The 13,587-nt window shown below is 44.2% G+C and overlaps 1 protein-coding gene across 5 annotated transcripts in view; it reads left to right on the top strand.

Moving 5' to 3' along the window:
- The first annotated feature begins 1,805 nt into the window (after positions 1-1,805).
- Positions 1,806-13,587, top strand: part of LOC135210888 (src substrate cortactin-like) — a 354,847-nt gene continuing 343,065 nt past the window's right edge. For 3 of the 5 annotated variants that reach the window (XM_064243824.1, XM_064243823.1, XM_064243820.1), the window contains exons 1-2: positions 1,806-1,912; positions 4,548-4,714. In XM_064243824.1, the coding sequence (XP_064099894.1) occupies positions 4,569-4,714 (146 nt within the window). In that variant the 5' untranslated portion in view covers positions 1,806-1,912; positions 4,548-4,568. The other 2 variants (XM_064243821.1, XM_064243822.1) reach the window with 2 other exon arrangements.

The following is a 13,587-nucleotide window of genomic DNA, read 5'->3' as shown; positions in this document are numbered from 1 at the left end:
ATTAGTTATTTACAATTAGAGCTAGGATGAAAAACCTGAAGGGAAAATAGTTTGAATCTAACTATGAACTTTATGAAACACATGAAAACTACGTTCTAGGCAAAGAAAAGCATTCTCTTCACTCGTAGGCTTATGAATCCCAAGGGAGGTTGCATGAGGACAATTATGCCTACAGTAAATGCAACTTCTTGGTCAGTCCCTTCAAACATGGCTATGTTTCAGCCCTCTTTTTGACCTTTGTCACACAAACACGCACACAAGCGCTAGCGCCCGCGCGCGTGCGCACACACACACACAAACACACAGAAAGTAGATATTCATCATGAAAACAAACATCTAAAGTCGCTGCCTGCTATCTGAAAAAAGATGGGTTGATTTTCACCGCCGTTCATTCTTGCCACTGCACTGACCGATGGAGAGTAGCCAGGTCACAAGGAAATCTAAAAGAAAAGAAATTAGTTTTAAATTTACGAAACTGTAAAACGTAGTTTTTTTTTTTTTACTTCTACTTGACTGCCATAAGAATTCTAAGACAGGTTCTCCATGAATATTTCTACTTCTAATATTTTAATATGGTGTATTACGGTATACATTCCATTCTCATTACTAATGCGAATTGTTCTGAAGTAGAATTACCTTATGGACCACTAAAATATCACTGCAGACCCCCAATTCGTCTTTTTTGTGTGTTTGTGTATATGTGTGGGGGACCCCCAGTAATATTACATGGACCCCCAGGGTCCATGTGGACCTCAGTTGAGAACCACGTACTGTTACTCCCAAACGAACCCTTTTATCGCTCCTACGAATCTTCACATTTCTCACCTTTATAATTCACCTACGACTTTCATCGTCTTTGTTTCATTCGCATTCAGCATCAGGGAAAATTATCCTATTATTTCCTAGAGAGTTATTGCGTCATTAATTCAAGTTATATTGTATTGCCACTGCTTAGAACGAGCAAGGAGTCTTGAGGTATTCAAATCTACCAACTTTCACAAACCGGATGTGAGTGTGGTGTGGAATTATAACTGTAATAAGTGAACTCCACTTTCTTTCTTTTCCACTTCATACCGGTTTATGACCTTATCTATGTAATATTCAGAGCATTAATGCATTGACTGGTTTCCTGAATTTATTAGGAACATTGCAACTGTGTAATTTCTCTTTTCCCAAACGAATAGCATTGCTATCCTTTGGTTTAGCTGTATGGATGTTTCCACACAAGTGTTTTCTGTATTGCCAGATTTTCTGCTCACACTAAGAGTATTTAAATTGTTACCCATTTACAATGATTATATGGTAATTCAACATAAAAACAGCATAATCTGGGGGGAATATGATTTAGATAATAGTAAAATTAAATGAATAAAGTCCGAGAAGTGGAGTGGTTTAGGCGTAGCCAACTCTTGCTATAGATTGCTTGAAGATGATGCTTTAGTAATCCTGGGAGACGTGTGTAATTCTTATTAAAATCTCTAGCAGTTTTCACATTTAATTCGTGTCCTATTGATTAGATGATTCATTTACCTTGCGTATGAATATAACTGTTTGAAATTATAGCAATAAAAAAGTGACTGGGATTATAAATCGCAGTGAAGTGTGAAGACTTAGAATATACGGCATAAAAGTTTCAATAACTCTGCCGGTAAATGAGTAGTTCCATGGCGATTTTAAATACAATATCCAAAGCTGTCTCAAAAAGAAGTAACTTAAACCTATATAGCCGGATCCATCGCTACTCTGGCTTATTTTATGCTCCACTTAGAGTACGCGACTGTGAGTCATCCGGAAATTCAAGAATGGGCGTTGGTAACGCTGCTCGGCCGATAACAGAGTTGGGAGGAAGTAGGTAGATAACACGACTGCTGTGACTTGCACCGGGCCAAAACTGACAATCACACTAAAATCTGTGAGTAGTGAAGGAGGAGGGAAGTTTTGCTTGATTGTTTTGTGATGATAGATCAGTGGAGTGTGAATTTGTGTCTCTCAAATCTTTTTCTCAATGCGTGGTTCCTAGAGGAGAGCCACCCTATAGGCTGTACGCTACTCGAATGTCAAATCGGCTTGGAAGGAAGCATCGCTGTGACAGGTCCCACTTCGTCAGAAGGTCCCGATTTCGGCCCAGGATTAATTAGGACAGGTATATGAGCCAGGATTAACTAGGTCAGGTATATACGTGGCCTTATCCTATTGGTAGAGTCATTAGGCTGTGTTTAAATAGAAGGAATTCCATTTTTAAGTTGCATTTTCTTACTGAGTCTGCCGCATACCTAGGTAGGTAGTAGGGTATTACTACCTACCTATGTAGGGCTAAATTAGCCCTGAGAAGTTTTTATTTCCTTTTGTGTTCGTTAGGAATAGGACTACTAGTCAGATAGGGGGATTTTGTGCCGAATAATAAGTTATCCTAGGCCATCTGATGTAAGGCCTTGAGTACAGGTGATAGCTAGCTAGTACTACCTAGTAGCTAGCTACCTACTACCTACCTAAATAGGCACAGACTACCTTATTTACGGTAGGACACCTTCATTCAACCTTGAATAGACTTGACCTGTTTAGAGGAGGGAGGTCTTCATAATTCCAATGCACTGGAATACAAACCTGCCCATTAATATACTTTCAGACTAACCAGTTAGCCCAAAGGTTAGGTTAATGAGGCTCTACCTGGAGAAGCAAGTGGGTGTCATCTTAGCTCTAGATAAAGGTATGCTGGGAGGTGTATTTTTTTTTTTTTTTTTTTTTTTTTTTTTTTTTTTTTTTTTTTTTTTTTTTTTTTTTTTTAGGCTTCATAGCAAGATTATCATGGTTTTGAAGTGTAACCATATTTGATTTTTTAGCATTGTGATTGCCACAAACAGCAAAAAGGGTGTATGAAAGTAAAGGACCTGGCTAGGTAAGGTTGGGTGTTGTTAAAATTGCTTGTGCGATTCCTCTAAATCTTGAGCTGAAAACCTTATCCTTTGGGTAGGGTCAACAGTGTACAAACCTGAGCTCTCCCCCCCCCCCCCCCCCCCCCACCCCCCCCCGGGAAATCAGCTTGTAAAGAGGGAGAAAAGTCAAAACGATAGGTAACTAGCCTAGATAGCCCATGGCATATAAAGCAGGATGCCTTAATTCACGAGATGTTCGCAGAAAGCAAGAGTGAAATTGTTCCCTGCTTAAACATTTAGACCTGAAAACAACACAGCTGCACTGGGCAACCTATTTAAATATTTTGTTGTGGCCAAAATAAAACTTCTAACAAACTTGCATAGTATTAAGCCTGATTAAAGAAATTGTCAATGTTTGTCCCAGATACATTCAGATACATTACTGTACAAATTTAGCCCCTCTCCAAATGTAAGTGCTTCTTTTTCCCCATCTATTGTGTTCCGCATGACTACTGTTAAAGCAGTTACTTTGCAATGCTTTTATGTTACTTAAGCACTGAAGCAAACACTATAGTTGTGACCTACAGGCTAGAGTAGGATTGAGACAGACATACATTAACATTGGACTAAGCCTGCTTATTAGGGTAAAAAACCGCATGGTACAGGGGTGGACCATGTACGATCAATGTGTACAACCCCAAAAAAAGTACATTATAACGCGTCCTGACATCGGAGATGGGCATCAGACACGACTTGTTGGTGAGAAACGGAGCTAAAGACCTCTACAGTCCAGTGTCAGGACGCGTTATAATGTACTTTTCTTGAGGTTGTACACATTGATTGTACATGGTCCACCCCTGTACCATGCGGTTTTTTACCCTACATGTTTAGGAAATGGAATAAAATGTGGAAATGTCTGGATAAGAACAATAGTTGTCAAAGGATTCTTGAAATGATAAATTACAGTGATTGGGAGGGTGTGGCTAGTGTTTGATTAGGGGTTAGTATTTCGTTTTTTTCTACAAATAGTTAAAGAATATGGACTAATCAGCTCTAACTCCCTTGAGGTAATATTGTATAACTAACTCTCACCAGTTTGAAAATTCAAGAATTTCCTTGAGACTTCAGAATGCTCAGGAGTTGAAACTTACAAAATTATAATTTGCTAATGTAAAACTAATACTCACGAAAATGGTAAGTTCACATGAGAAAGTGAATACTTCATGCAAAGTATTTTGTACAGAGACTGGTTGTATCACACTTCCTCTTGTGGGTACAGTATTAGGATACATTCATGCAAATTTCCTTCCTCACTTATTCAGTTACTTATATGATCAGATTATTTAATACCCTATTTGGTAATTATTATTTGTGTAGTATTGAGTAATGCATTTCATTGTGCACCGTTCATTGTGTTTTCCACATACGAGCATTGAATTCTAAAAAATTTTGCTGAGCCAGTTCATGAACTATGGTTGCTGGTTATGAAACAAGTTATGATTAAGAAGTCAAGCCATGAAGGATCTTGATAGTAAGATGTGATAGTGGACAGCATATTCTGTAAAATCTAAGAAAAAGTAAATGATGTTTATAGATAAAATCAAAACACTGTCATTATTGTATTGTATTTTATACGTATATTTCAGTGTTGTTTTATGTCCTTTCTTATTACAGGTTTGGTCATTATATAAAACCATGTGGAAAGCACAAGCAGGACATCAGATTTCAGCTACAGATAATGGCAACGATGATGATGACTGGGAGACCGATGCTGATTTTGTCAATGAAATGACAGAGGAGGAGCAGAGATATGGAACCAAACGTGATCTAGGATCAATCAAGTAAGTCTTGTTTATTTGCATAGTGGCACCTCAACTCAATGGATGGAAAGAGGTCTGGCTTTCTGATAAGTAAGAAGGTCCGTTAATTAACAAAGACCCTATAATATAGCCTGCTGTTGAATATTTTCAAGATACTTTTGTACAGCTGGTTTCTAACCATGGCTGGTGCTACATATGCAAAATAGGGTTGGACCAATCACACTTGAAGTGTAAAAACTCAATATTCATTCCCTCTTTTGTGCTTTTTCTTCCAGAATTTTAATATTTCCTGAGTGCATCGATATCCAACGTTAAATTTTTGGACCTTCTCATTGTTCTCTGTCTTGCTAGTACTGTAATTTCATATCTTCATCCTCACTGACTGCTTTTTTCCCATCACTTATATACCTTAACCATCTCAGTCATTGAGATCAATTTTTTTTTCAGCTTTTGGAACCACATTTCTCAGTAGCACCCTTATTTGTAATTTCCTTCTAACATGTACTCAATCAATGAATCTCAAGTTTTTGTACATGAACTTTCCTGTCAGATATATACTTAGCTATAGTCTCCGACGTTCCCGACAGAATTTCAAATCTCGGTAGGTCAGGTGGTCTACCTTACCCGCCGCTGGGTGGCGGGTGTACGAACCAATCCCCCTCTCCTGTCAGATTTTCTCTGTCGGCCGGAACGATAACAACTGTTGTCGTTTCCTTTCGATAGATTTTTCTATTCTCGCTTGCCTGGAGATTGATTTGGACCTTTTTTGGTGACGTATTCGCTCTGTTTGGCTTGGCATACGCTGTTTGTGGACCGTTTTTGACTTTGCGCTGGATTTTTCTTGTAGAATGTCTGATTTAGATTCTGTTCCCAAAACTCCGGTTTTGTTTAGAGTATGTTTGACTGATGGATGTAAGGTGAGGTTGCCGAAGGCTTCGGTTGACCCTCACACTATCTGTGTGAAATGTAGGGGGAATGAGTGTACTTTTAGTAACCCTTGTCAAGAATGCGAGGTTTTGAACGAGGATGAATACAAGGCTCTTTCTTCTTATATTAGAAAGCTTGAAAGAGATAAGGTGCGTAAGGCTTCCTCTAGGAGTTCGAGCAGGTCGAGAGTGAGTGAAAACGAAACTAATATTAATGTAGTTTTAGAACCTTCCTCCCAGGTCTCAGCCCCTGCTCCCCACGCCAAAGCCGTAGATTCGTTTTCGGAGGCGGCGGCCTCAAAGGCTTCCTTGCATTCTAAGGAAGACAAGACTCTTCGACTTGATCAAGGTAAGAGTGTCAGTGATGGTGATAAGTGCAGTGTCCCCAGTGATGTGGAGGGTGTGTCTGACCGGCTCCTTAGTGCCTCCAGGCCTAGACCTCTTCCAGACTCCCAGTTCCAGTGGAGGAGGAAAGTCGAAAGCCGCAGGAGGGCTAGGGAGAGCCCCCACCAGTCAGGCGTCCCCTCGGCAGATCCTGAAGTTCGCTCCCAGGCTGCCTTGGAACGTAAGAAGAAGGAGATCCTTCGCCAGTGTTTCTCTTCATCTTCTTCGCCTTCTCCGAAACGCGGTTGGAACTCTAAGGAGGCGTCACGCCCGTTGAAGAGGGCTTCGGAGGCTCCCTTCAGTACTTTAGCGTCCAGCCTAGAAGACTTTTCTGAAGAAGCTTCCTTGCAAGCGAAGAAACCCAGGAGATCCTGTGATCGCCCTTCTTCTCCCGCTCCCCGCTCTGAGTTTGCTTCGGAGGAAGATCCTGTTGATTCACCGACTCGAGTGCTGGCGGGTCTCCAGGCTCAGATTTCGGCCCTGGCGGACTCCTTAGCATCGAGATCCCGTAGAAGGAAGGATATGTCTCTCCCTATCAAGAGATCTAGGCGCTTTTTGTCGAAGGAACGCTCTCCTCATAGTCTGCGATCTCCTTCTTTTGGGGAAGCTTCGGCGGAACGTAGGAATTCACGAGAGTGGCACCACTCCCCTGGCTCTCTCTCAGAGGCGTCGAGGCGCCAATCGTCGGACAGGCGCTCTTTGGATTACGAAGGTTTTTCTCCAGATCGGATTCCTGCCTCCGGTAGACGCTCCGCCCCGTCTCTTCCGCCTTCCTCTAGAGTACGTTCAAGAGAAGAGAGGCGCTCAGGTCAAAGAAGGCTCATTTCGTCGTCTCCGTCTCGTCGTTCCTCTCCTCGTCTTCTCCGAGAGCCTAGAGAATGCCCTTCTGAGAGTAGGCGCGCTTCTCCTTCCGACTGCTATCATCGTACTTCGGACCCCGTGACTAGTAGGCGCTATTCTCATGGATGTCGCTCCTCGCCTGTAAGACGTCAAAGAGTCTAGTAGGAGCCCTGAGCCTGGTAGGCGTCCTTCTCTTGGTAGCTGTTCTCCTGTGGAGAGGCGCCTTGAACCTCGACTGCTTCGTTCTCCTAGTGGGCGCTCATCGATCTCGAGGCTCCCTACTCCTGACCGTTCCCCTCTTGCTAAGAGTCAAGAACGTCTCCACGCCATGCTTCTGTTAGGCGCTCGGAGCCTTACAGCCGTTCTCCTCTAGGTAAGGACCAAGAGCCTCTCGAACGCCCTTCTCTGGTTAGGCGCTCGGAGCATAGCAGCCGCTCTCCGCTTCGTAGGCACCAAGAGCCTCTCAAGCGCCCTGCTCCTGACAGGCGCTCGGTGCATAGCAGTGTTTCTCCGCTTGGTAGGCGCCAGGATCCCCTCAAGCGCCCTGTTCCTGATAGGTGCTCGGCGCCTAGCAGCCGCTCTCCTCACGATAGGCGCCAGGATTCTGGTAGGCTCTCTCCCTCTCGTAAGCTCCCTGTTGATAGACGTGGTCTTTCAAGGGACGGGAGTCCTACCTCTTCTGCAGTTAAGATTTCGTCTTCCTCGAGGAAGGAGTGCGGGTTTAGACAAGAATTTTTGGAAAGGCGCCCTTCGGTTTCGACTCGTCGCTCTCCTGTACGCCGCTCTCCTGTGGATTCAACTCCTCCTTCAAGACGATTGTCTCCAACCTCGCACTATACCCCCGCAAGGAACTCCTCTAAGGATCCTCCTCGCTCTCCTCTTCAAGAAGGCCAGGAAGGGTCTGACGAAGAAACGGGTACGTCGGCAGCAGTTTCTTCTTACAAGAAGCTCACAGAGCTTCTTCTTCAGGAGTTCGGGGAGTCCCTGAGCCCTACTGCTCCTCCTTCTCCGCACTCGTTGTTCTCCACGGCGAAGGCAACGAAAGGGTCTTCGTGTGTGAGGATGAAAATGACCCTCTCAATGAAGAAAGCGCTCAAGAGTTTCGGATCCTGGATGCGCACCAAAGAGGAAGCGGGGAAAACTATGTTCGCCTTCCCTCCGTCGAAGCTTTCCGGACGGACCGGATTTTGGTATGAGGCAGGAGAACCCTTGGGGCTGGGTCTCCCGTCCTCAGCCGATGCAGACTTTTCGGCCCTGGTAGACGCCACTAGAAGGTCAGCGCTGAACTCGGCCAAAACAACGTGGGCCATGAATGAGATGGACTACATTCTGAAGGGCATTTTCAGAGTGTTGGAGGTGTTCAACTTTCTCGATTGGTCTCTCGGAGTCCTAGCCAAGAAGACACAAGGACCAGAGTCTTTTTCTCCGGAGGACTTGAATTGTGTGTTATCCTGTATGGATAAATCTGTGAGGGATGGAGCCAGCGAAATCGCTTCACTGTTTGGGGCGGGCGTTTTGAAGAAAAGATCAGTCTTTTGCTCCTTTTTGACAAAGTCTGTCTCCCACGCACAGAGATCGTCTTTACTGTTTTCTCCTCTCTCCGCGTAGCTGTTTCCTAAACATCTCATTCAGGATATTTTGAAGGCTCTCTCTGCCAAGGCTACGCAGGACCTTCTAGCCCAGTCTGCAAGGAAGCCTTGTCCTGCCTTCCCGACTAAGACGAAGAAAGTGAAGTCGACCTCTCAGGAACCCTTTCGAGGGGCTTCTACCTCAAGATCCACCTCGTTCAGAGGTCGCAAACCGAATAGAAGAGGGAGGACTTTTGCGAAGTCAATCAAACCTCCCAAGTAAGACTCGAGTCCTTCAGACAACGGTAGGCGCCAGGCTTTTACAGTTTGCAGAAGTCTGGGCCCAGAAAGGCGCAGATTCTTGGACCCTTTCAATCGTGAAGAAGGGGTACCTCATCCCGTTCACTGCGAGGCCTCCCTTTACGACTACCCCGAGGGAGTTGACGGCCAGATACAGGGACCCCATCATGAATCAGGCCCTCCAACTAGCAGTAGATCAGATGCTGGAAAAGGAGGCGATCGAACTAGTGGCAGATCATCATTCAGCAGGCTTTTACAACCGCCTGTTCCTAGTTCCAAAATCCTCAGGGGGATGGAGACCGGTGTTGGACGTAAGCGCCCTGAACTTCTTCGTAGAAAAGAAGTTCACGATGGAGACCACTGCTTCGGTGCTAGCAGCACTCCGTCCAGGGGACTGGATGGTGTCCTTGGACTTACAGGACGCTTACTTCCACGTACCAATCCATCCTTCCTCGAGGAAGTATCTCAGATTCATGATGGGGGGAAGAATTTTCCAATTCAGGGCCCTGTGCTTTGGCCTCTCGACAGCCCCCCAAGTCTTTACGGCCATCTTGAGAAATGTAGTGCAATGGCTTCATCTCGAAGGGGTGAGGATATCCCTGTACCTGGACGATTGGCTTATAAGGGCCAATTCCAAAGATCGTTGTCTGAAGGACTTAAAGACAACCCTGGAATTGATGAATTCATTGGGACTCCTGGTCAATCTACAGAAGTCAAATTTAATTCCCGATCAAGAGTGTGTTTATCTGGGGATCCAGATGAACTCTTGGAGTTTTCAGGCTTTTCCGTCTCAGGAAAGGATAGCCCGGGGACTCGAGAAAGTAACAACCTTCTTAGGGAAAGAAGTATGCACAGTGAGGGAGTGGATGAGTCTACTGGGGACGCTCTCCTCACTGGAGCAATTTGTTTCCCTAGGAAGGTTGCACCTGAGACCGCTCCAATTCTTTCTTCATCGGAATTGGAGTCGTCGGTCTCAGGATTTGACGTTCCCCCTGTCCATTTCGCACCAAGTCAAGGAGGAACTAACATGGTGGGCAGATCCCAACAAGTTCTCGCAGGGACTGTCTCTACAATCCCAGAACCCCAGCCTGGTGTTGTTCTCCGATGCATCGGAAACAGGTTGGGGTGCGACTCTGGGAACCAAGGAGGTGTCAGGGACCTGGATGGGGGACCAGGTATCCTGGCACATCAACAGGAAAGAGCTAATGGCAGTGTGGTTGGCTCTGAAAGAGTTCGAGTCCAACGTAAGAGGAGCAATTGTGCAGATAAACTCGGACAACACCACGGCTCTGGCATACATCAGGAAACGGGGGGACGCATTCCTTCTCCCTGTACGAAACAGCAAGAGACCTTCTTCTGTTGGGCCGAAGAAAGGAGGATCAAACTTCTCCACCCAGTATTCGTACAGGGAGAGAGGAATGTACGAGCAGATCTCCTCATCAGGAAAGATCAGGTCCTTCCCACAGAGTGGACTCTGCACCAAGATGTATGCCAGAGCCTTTGGAAGTTGTGGGGCAGGCCGCACTTAGACCTATTTGCCACTTCAAAGAACAAGAGACTGGATCTTTATTGCTCGCCCATCTCGGATCCAGGGGCAATAGGGATAGACGCTCTTCTTCTCGATTGGAAAGGACTCGACGTTTACGTGTTTCCCCCCTTCAAGATTCTGGGGTTAACTTTAAAAAAGTTCGCAGAAGTCAGGATTCCCCACGAGGATGGACATTGATCGCTCCCTTTTGGGCCAGCCTAAGAATGGTTCACAGAGGTGCTGGAATGGTTGGTGGACCTTCCAAGATCGCTTCCTCTAAGGAGTGATCTACTCAGACAGCCCCACTTCGACAAGTACCACAAAAACCTCCCCGCTCTCAGTCTGACTGGCTTCAGACTGTCCAGAGACTGGTCAGAGCAAAAGGCTTTTCGTCAACAGCTGCTAAGGCAATCGCTAGAGCTAGGAGGTCTTCCACCTTACAGTGTACCAGTCGAAGTGGGATGTCTTCAAAGATGGTGCAAGAGAAATAACGTTTCCTCTTCCAGTACCTCTGTGACCCAGATTGCGGATTTCTTTCTATTCCTGAGACAAGAATGCAGTCTAGTCGTTTCAACGATTAAAGGATATTGAAGTATGTTGGCGACTGTCTTTAGACACAGAGGCCTCAATTTATCGGAGGATAAGGACCTGCATGACCTTATTAGGTCTTTTGATACAGTGAAGAAACAGTTTCCTAAGACTCCAAACTGGAATTTAGACGTGGTTCTTCAATTCCTTGGGTCTTCTAGATTTGAACCCCCTAGTTCAGCCTCGTTCAAAGACCTGACTAAGAAGACTCTGTTCTTGATGGCTCTAGCTTCCGCCAAGAGGGTGAGCGAGCTTCAAGCGATTGAAGGAAATGTGGGATTTAAGGAGGACTCTATGGTTTGCTCTTTCCTCCCTGGGTTTCTTGCGAAGAACGAAAACCCATCAAATCCATGGCCCAGGAACTTCGAGATTCGTGGGTTATCTTCGCTGGTAGGAGAAGAACCCGAGAGAACTCTTTGTCCAGTGAGAATGGTAAAATACTACCTTAGAAGAAAAGAGCAACTGAAGGCTAATCAAGAGGTCCTTTGGTGCTCCGTAAAGGACCCTACTCGACCATTATCGAAGAACGCATTGTCCTTCTTCTTAAGAAGTCTCATTAAAGAAGCACACGGTTCTTGTAAGGAAGAACCAATTTTAAGGCTTCTTAAAGTGAAATAAGCCCACGAATGGTAAGAAGCCATAGCGACTTCTCTTGCTTTCAACAAGAATATGTCCGTGCGGAACCTGATGGAGACAACTTTCTGGAGATGTCAATCGGTTTCGCGAACCACTACTTACGTGATGTGAGAATCACTTATGAAAAATGCTTCGCCTTGGGCCTGTACGTATCGGCGGATTTGGTGCTGGGGCAGGGAGCTGGAACTCATCCTTTTTAGTTGTATATATTTTTTCCCTTATGTCTTGTGTTTGTTGTTGTTGGTTCTTAAAGAGGATGCATGGAGGCATCTCTTATGTCGTAATACTAACCTTTAGTAGTTTGGTTAGGTGGTCTGATGAGTGTGGCTCTTTGCAGTAGTAGTGGTTAGGACTTGTTAAGCTAGCGGATGAGTTCCCTTTAACAGGATCCGACTTGGATTCTACCACACAAAGGGATCAGATATCCCAGTGGTAGATCCGAGAGTCTTTCAGCAACAGGTCACATCCTAGCTGTAGCTCTCCAGGCAATGCAGACTCAGAGACAGTATCAATGAAGTCTTCTGCCTGAACAGGTAAGAACCAAGGTTATTTATATCCTACAACACCAGTTGTTTCCTTTCTCTCCTTATTAGTTTAGCTGTCTCTTACCCTCCACCAAGGGTGCCAATCAGCTAAGTAATATCTGACAGGAAAGTTCATGTACAAAAATGATATTGTTAAACTACAATAAAGTTTTGTACATACTTACCTGGCAGATATATACGTCTAATGGCCCACCCAGCCTCCCCTCAGGAGACAGGTGGAAGAGAAAATCTGACAGGAGAGGGGGATTGGTTCGTACACCCGCCACCCAGCGGCAGGTAAGGTAGACCACCTGACCTACCTGTCGCGTGTGCCGCGAGATTTGAAATTCTGTCGGGAACGTCAGAGACTATAGCTAAGTATATATCTGCCAGGTAAGTATGTACAAAACTTTATTGTAGTTTAACAATATCATATTATAGTCGTGCACCGCCAAAAATCTCTTTAATGTCTATACGTATGTTTTCCTAGACAAGTTCAAGCTTATGTAGGGAAGCATAAGGGGTTTCCTATATTTAACATTACTCTGGATCCAAGTAACTCTATAAATGGTGAATTGCTCTGAGAGAGCATTTTATAGTGTTAATACTTCATAAAAGAATACCTTAGAAAGGTAATCAAAATGTTAGAACTCATTTATTTAAAATAACTTGGAAAGGAAATTAAGAAGCAGTAATACATGTGCTACAATATCTCAAAATGAAAATTATGACATGTAAACTAGCATTGACTTCTGTGGAATGGGAATCAGGAAGTTAGAACTTTTGACACCCAAAGTTGCTGACCATTTTATATTTTGGTCATAAATAAAAGAAGTAAGTATATACTTGGTTATCATCTACCAGTATTTATTGATAGTGAATTCAGGTATCTACTATCCATTTTAGGGCCTGTGAGTCATCGTTTTTCCTAAATATTTCAAAATCTCTCTCTCTCTCTCTCTCTCTCTCTCTCTCTCTCTCTCTCTCTCTCTCTCTCTCTCTCTCTCTCTCTCTCTCTCTGTTTTTCTTTTCTCCCCCCCAATACCTCTGTAATTTGCAATATGCAATAATATACTATTATACATGATATTTTTCAATGTCGGCAAATAATTGGAGGCTTCGTAATCAAAAGGATAACAAGGTTTAACATAACCTTAACAATTATTAATTTTTCCCAACAATTTTCTGTTTATACCTGGTTGTAGGTTAAACTGTATGTTTTAATTTTGGTTACCTTATCTTACCTGCTCGTAGTCAATGCGTGATACAAGGGGTAAAGTATTTAAGAGATCATGATAGTAGGTCCATTATATTGGGTGACTCAAGGCCAAGAAAGACAAGGTCTGCGCAATTGGTTTGGGTCGCCTCCCACCTTGGGTAACTATGTAGGAGATGTTGTATCTTAAAGGTACCTGCTCAAGGTCCTGAGTGGGAAACCTTTTCAGTTCTCACTTGACTGTCATGGGGTTATAATAAAGTAAGCATCTGTTTTCTTTAAGATGCACCTGTGACTTAGGGTAGACTAGAGAATTCCTTATTAATCATTGAGAATATATAGCACTGCATAATGCCCTATGTGTCTTGTGTTGATGGCTGCAAA

The sequence above is a fragment of the Macrobrachium nipponense genome, chromosome 4, assembly GCF_015104395.2.
Source record: "Macrobrachium nipponense isolate FS-2020 chromosome 4, ASM1510439v2, whole genome shotgun sequence".
NCBI classification, from domain to species: Eukaryota; Metazoa; Arthropoda; class Malacostraca; order Decapoda; family Palaemonidae; genus Macrobrachium; species Macrobrachium nipponense.
Note: the sequence above shows the minus strand (reverse complement) of the source record. Positions and strands in the feature narration are given on the sequence as shown.